A 7077-nucleotide genomic window follows, 5' to 3' on the forward strand; every position below is an offset into this window, starting at 1 on the left:
AATCCGATAGCGACAACCAGGAGGTTTCGTGAGATTAGACTACAACAATTTTTCGGGTTTTTTTTTCTGTTCTTACACTAATTCTTTTATTTAGTTAAAAAATTATTACATTAGCACTTTTATACATTATCGTAACTCTCTTAGTTATTTACAAATATGAAAAATTTGTTATAAACCTTAAAAATAACAAAAAATTCTAATATGGTCTCACTAAAGGTTAGTTGAGAGAAAAGAAATGAATAAAGGTGTAAAACAATGAATTTCACGTGATTTTGCTGTTTATTTTTCTTATGCATTCTAAAAGTACGTTGTATTAAATAGAAGCCATAGAGAATATGAAAATAGATAACAAATTTTTAAATTAAAATAAAATATAAAAGTTATAAAACCCATATAAGATCCATATAATTTCATCTTTGAAGAGATCGATGTAATTTAGTTTCTCTTATATAAAAATTGTAAAATTACTTCACATAAAATAAACAGAAATTGCAATGTTATCATCATATCAAAATCTCGAAAATCTAACAACTACAATATCCCATAAAACGAAAAATCTGAGTCCAATAACTACACGTTCATTCTAAAAACAGAATTTCTAACCGAACAGGCACAACCCATCAACGGATCTACCCTCCCCAAATAAAACCCCCAAAACAACGCGTACAGAAAAATAAAAGATAAAAAAACTACAATACAATAAATATTTTAAAAAATGCAAATGTCCCAGTACAGTGAAAATTATTGAATGACCCTTCTCGAAGGGTAAAAGGTGAAATAAAATCACATCAAAGAGCAACAACACCAACCATCAATGCGAAAACCAACCAAAAGTGAAAACCCAACCCAAGCCTCTCCGCAGCAGCAGCACCGTTCTTCTTGTCCCCACTCGCGGGTGTGGTCGCGTTTTCGCCACTCGCTGCTGACGATCCGCTGCTCCCCGCAAGCGCGACGGGGAGAGCGGCCTTGGCGTGAATGTTGTCGTCCTTGAAGCCGTGCACCGCGGGCACCCCCGCCGCAACGGGACCCACCTGCCACACGTGGCTGACGTTCTCCGCCGAATCGGGGATCTTGACGGTGCCGTAGATCGTTATGGCGCCGTTGGTCTCTTCGGCGGAGAGGTCCCACGATTCGAAGGTGAAGGCCTTGACTACGTCGATGCTCTTGTAGGAGGTGAGGTTGTAGCGGCGGAGGGTGACGGCGGAGCCGGAGGTGGAGGGGAGGGCGAGGAGGGCTTCGGCGCCGGCCATTCCGCCGCCGGCAAGGTTGAGGCCCCAGGCGACCCAGCCGGAGGGGGAGGGAGGAGAGGCGGAGAAGGCGACGGAGAGGGTGCGGTTGGTGGCGTTGAAGGTGAAGTGGAGGGTGGCGCCGAGGGTGGGGAGGTTGGTGCAGTTGGCGTAGGTGCGGTTGAGCTTCTGGGAAGCACAAGTGAGGGCAGAATGGGAAGGGGTGGAAAATAGAGAAAATAGAATGATGAAGAGGGAAATGGTGGTCATGGGTGTGAAGGGTAGATCATGGAGTGCCATTGGTGGTGGGACTGAAAAAGTAGAACAATGGAAAGAGAAAGAGGAAATGGAATGAAGAAGTCACTAGTAGTAATGGATTTGGGAGTTGAAGAGTAGATATATATATAATGGAAGTGGGAGCGTGTGGAGAGCAGAAAGCTGGATTTGAAAACCTGTGCAAAGGTTAAACTTGTTAATGACTCCTTTTTAATCAATTTAATTAATTAATTAATTGTATAGTTTTTTGTATAAAAAAATTATCTCGCTTTGCATTAAAGTTTGTCAAAAGTGGACCGTTAATGAAGATTATTAACCTGGGCAAGGTTACATAGATTAGAAAAATTGTATAATTAATTAGTTAATTAAGGTTTGGTTTGGTTAGAAAAAAGTTGGAAAAAAATCAAAAAGAGGAAATTTTTCCCTCTCTTGTCTATTATCTTGATTATAAGCAGAAAAATACATATTTGAAAAAATTAGTTAACTTCTTTAAATTATTTTATTTTTAATTAAAAATATATATTTTCATAAATTGTATATCATTCGTTGGAATTTTACATAAGTATAAAAATAAATTTTTGGTCTTAATAAAGCATCATTTGCATCATTAATATAAGCAAAAATAATTAATTTTACATTATTAAAAAGTTAATTAATACCATTTAATTCTATTAACCACATCTAAGAAATAATTTTTTTCGTTGAAATTATAATCACAATTAATTGAGTTTTTTTAAAATGATATAATTTAAAAGTAGTTAAAATTTATTTATATTTAAGTAAAAATATTAATTTTTGTTGTTTATAATTAGGTACAAAAATAGTATAAAATATGCTTTTGGTATACTATTATTTTGTTTTGTTTTGTTTTATTTCTTTCTTTCTTTTTAATATAGTACAAAATAAGAATTTAATTCATTGGGTAAAAGTTTTTACAATTTCAACAACTAAAAAAAAATAATATATGTAACTTTTATGTATGAAAGTCAATAGTTTTATTATATAGTTTATAATTACATAACATTATAAAAAATTTATATCATCAATTTATATATTAATGTTTCTCAAAATAAAATTATTTAATAGATATATAACATTGGTATAAAAGAGTTTTTATATTATTATTTAGCTGGCTTTTAAGATATTTATTACAAAGATTTTGACAGATTCATCGCACATAATGATAGACATAGTGCTTTTTCTTCTTCTTTTTACATTATAGAATGATATTTCATCTATTCAAATAAAACATTCATATTAAGTCAGGTTTTATAAGTTTTTTTTATAAATATTAAATTTTATATTCTAACTTTGTTCTCATATAAATAATTAAACGATGATTTTAAGGTATTTTGTGCATTACTTTTTTTAACAATTAATAAAGACATTTAACAAAATTGTTTTGCTAATTGTGTTATTTTTTAATTTTTATAAAAAATATTGAAAGTCATTTGTATTAACATGGAAGAAAAATTTATATACTTTTTGGTCATGTAAATAAAAAGTATTAAATCATGCTGAAATGGTATTGAATAGTTAATAATTTAATGGGGCTCTGACAAAAAATTAATTTTATAGGGAATAATTAAATTGTTTCTTATTTCCCAAAACAAATTAAATTATTTCTATGAAAGAATAGCGTGTCAGTCTTATCAATTTTAAATATGGAAATTATGACCGTGGCTTTGATTTTAGAAATATAGTATATGCATTTAATTGTCAAATTAATTCATTAATGCGTATTCCATGTGACTGTCAGTCCAACTAGTCTTTTAAGGGTACAACAAAAAAAATACTAAAAAGAAAAACTAGCCTTAAGGATTCGTGATGTGAAAACTAATATAGTTAAGCAAATGCACGTTCAAGAATCTTAAAAATCTATCTTATCAAGTTTGATTAATTCTATATTTTCCATAGACTAATTTAATAAGTCATACAAATTCATCGCATCTTTTGTGTTTTCTATTTTTCAAATACACATGCATTTATTAGGTTTTAATCTGAAAATTGTGATTCTGACTTGTCTTATTTTTTTTTAATGTGATTTTGACTTATCTATTTTGCATAATATGAAATAAATCATATGTCTTTAATAGGTTTTAATCTGAAATTTGTGATTCTGACCTGTCTTATTTTTTTAATGTGATTTTGACTTGTCTATTTTGCATAATAGGAAATAAATCATATGTTTTTAATGAATCCCTTAAATTATTTTTACTCTGTGTTTTGTGAAATCATTTAGTTGTCGTGTTCTCAAAAGTAATAAGTTATTTTTGTGTTATGTCTAAGAATGTTTGTTTTCTTCGTTGAATCAACGGGTATCTAAACATCCACTAAATAAAAAATAAAGGTATATAGTCAAATTTATTTCTTAAGTGTGATGCACAAACAAATTCGGTCTTGAAAAATAAAAATTTTGAATTAGTATCTAAATATGCAAAAGAGGCAATAAATTAATTCCGTAGATAATTTAATAAAAATTTTGTTTCAAAATTTTATAACTTAATGTTAAAGTGACCTAAAAAAATATAACTTATTGTTAAATTGGTTTTTGATTATTACAACTTAATGATAAAATAGTTTCAATAATTTAATGGCAAGATTAATTTGTTGCATTTCTTGCACATTCAAGAACTAAATTTATATATATTTTTTTTATCTTTTAAGGATCAATTTGTCGCTATGTCACACTTTTTCGGGTAGGGGTGTTCACGGGCCGCTTAAGACTATTTTTGATCAAATTCAAAACTCAACCTAATCAAATTTGATTAGTTTGGTTCGGTTTCATTTTTACAATTTTTTTTAAACCCAGTTCATTTGGTTCTATTCGGGTCAATGAGTTAACTATTTAAATTTGATCTTTTTTTTCTTAGAACTATTATTTTATATCATGATTCATCCAAATATTCAATACAATTAATATAATATTATCAAATAATCTAAATCACAACTATTTTCTACAGACTAATTTCTTGCAATAAGTTTTACTGGAACTAGATTTTCTACAATCAAATTTGTTGCAGTCATATTTGTTCAAATAAATGAATAAAATATAATCCATTAATATTATAAACATAGTAAAAAAAAATATGAAAAAATGGTGAAAAACAAATAACAATGTAATTCAAAGTAATACCTTAAGAAAATCCAATACCAGTAGTCTCAACATTTGTCGTTCCAACACTTAGAGTTCCAATATTAACAATATTTAAAATCAAATCAAACAACTCTAAAAATTTTAATCGAATATATAAATCTAAATTTATGACAAAATCTGCACATGAACAAATTTGATCAGTTTGGTTTGATTTTGACCAAAATATATAAATCACCCAACCCAAATTGTTCAGATTAGTTTGGATCAATTCGGATTCACGGGTGACCTGTACCCATGAATACCCCTGCTTTCGGAGACAAATTTAACTATTTACCCTAAAAATAATCTAATGTGACTAAAACTCGATTTTGAAAGCCAAAGTCTTTTTTAATGGTGTATTTGATAGAGGTAAACTGAAGTGGAAAGGAAAAGAAATTTTAAAAATTAATGTGAGTCTTACACCTTTAATTCGCTATTTTAATTTAAACATTTTTCTCAATTTCATTTTATTCCACTTTTCTCTGTTCTATCAAACACACTTTAACTTTATGTTTGGATTGAAGAAAAGAAAATGGTAAAGGAGAAAAAAAATTATAATTTGAATTGATAAAAAAAATGAGAGGAAAGAAAATTTTAAATTTTTGTATTTGAAAATCAACATACCATAAGAGAATGCTCCACTTTATCTCATTGGATTTTTCCTTTAGAGTATGTTTGGATGGAGAAATTAAAGTGGGTAAAGTATTTTAACCGGGACATTGAAATGCCTTCTTATAAAATAATCTATTTGGATAGGATATTTTAGAAGTAATTAAAATGTCATCATTTTTTTAAAGCATTTTAATAGACTAAATTGGCAGAATTTAAAATTCTCACAAAAGATAGAGGAATTAAAATTCCCCGGCCACTCTCACGCACACTTTTTCTCCCTAGCTCTCAGCAACTCTCACGACGCCGCACACACTCTCTCTCTCCCTCTCATCACACTAGCTCTCTTCGTAGCTCTCTCTCCCTCTCAGCCACTCTCACGCACCACACGTAGCGCTCTCTCACAAGTAAGTTTTTCTTTCAACCATATCTATTCATCACAATCTATGTTTCCTTTTTGATTTCATTTTTGTAGCTCGATTTTGATTTCATTTTTGTAGCTACAAGGGTCACTTGATTTTATTGATGTATGTTTCGTTTTCTATTTCATTTATTTTGTTTCAATGATTTTGATATGTTGGTGGGAGTGGAATTGGATGAGTTTGGAGTTGAGATAGGTTGTGAGCACCATATGTTTGTGAATATGCATAAAAGAGAAATAGAGAAACAAATCTGTTTGAAATAGAGAAACCAAATACAGTGATTAACCAGTGTTGGGTCCCAACTCTGCAACATATTGCTGGGTTTTTTTTTTTACTATGAATGAACACATAGGATGTTGTTTATCAATGCAGTCTACAATGGCTAGATTTGGCCTATTCCTCTTTTGAGTACTGTTTTTAATCAACTTTCTTTCTTTCGGAACATGTACCAACTATTTTATCATTTTGGATTGTATGATAATTTTGATTTTGATAGGAGATGTGGATAACTCTAAGTTGATGTGGCCATGAACACATAGGATGCTGCGTATCAATTTTGATTTTGATAGGAGATGTTTAAAGGATCAAATATTTTTTATGTATGTTTAAAGGATTTCAAATCTCTCTTTGCAATTGTGGACATGGTTGGTGTTTTTGTGGGGTTCTGTAAGTTAGTTTGATAGAGAATTCTATAGTTAGTTTGAAAACAGAATTTCCAGAATAATACTAAGTCTAGTAATGATAGAGAAAATATATTTACACAAGAATTTGTTTAATATATATTTTAGTAGGCAAGAAACAAATGGAGATCATTAAATTATGAAGTTCCAAACCAAGGAGCAAATAATAAAAACAAGGCAAACCACATTGTATTTGGAGAGGGGTTTAGAGTTTAAAGAAGTTTGTGTTGTATCCATCGAGTGGGATAAGGCTCTGCTGTTTATGTTGTTGACTTGTTGTGTTGTATCCATCCATATACCCCCGATAGGTCATTTTTCGATGTGTTACCTGTAACATATCAACTTTGATTTTTCTTTCTACAGTATTGTTAACTAAATATTTACAAGCTAATATGGTAATTTTTTATATAAAAATGACTCATTATTTTGAGTAACTAATAGTTATTTTATAGAAGGTAACCACTAACCAATGACATCTTACTCATTTTAGAAACTAAAAAAAAAGTTTTATTAATGTGGGTATAAACTAGTTAGGAAAAAAAATAAGGAATTGAAGTCTTGAACCAGTTGTGACATAACAATCAAAATGCTTATGTGACAAGAAAATATCAGTGTAGTTGTGATTAGTTGTGAAAGTCATTACTCGAACTTCAGGATTTATATATTATAAATGGGTAGATTGTTTTTGATAATCAGTATATGCTCATACAGAGAGAGCATAGATGATT

General features: G+C 30.0%; 1 protein-coding gene across 1 annotated transcript; it reads right to left on the reverse strand.

Annotated features, from left to right (window-relative positions):
- Positions 1 to 523: 523 nt before the first annotated feature.
- Positions 524 to 1777, reverse strand: LOC100798054 (auxin-induced in root cultures protein 12). Its single transcript, XM_003547722.5, has one exon. The coding sequence runs from the start codon at positions 1524 to 1526 to the stop codon at positions 789 to 791; it is 738 nt and encodes a 245-aa protein (XP_003547770.1). The 5' UTR covers positions 1527 to 1777; the 3' UTR covers positions 524 to 788.
- Between the last annotated feature and the right edge of the window lie 5300 nt (positions 1778 to 7077).

This window comes from Glycine max, chromosome 16, assembly GCF_000004515.6.
Source record: "Glycine max cultivar Williams 82 chromosome 16, Glycine_max_v4.0, whole genome shotgun sequence".
In the NCBI taxonomy this organism is placed as follows: domain Eukaryota; kingdom Viridiplantae; phylum Streptophyta; class Magnoliopsida; order Fabales; family Fabaceae; genus Glycine; species Glycine max.

Excerpts from the sequence above, each read along its gene's own strand:
- LOC100798054 (XM_003547722.5), bottom strand. The coding sequence starts at position 1,526 with ATGGCACTCCATGATCTACCCTTCACACCCATGACCACCATTTCCCTC.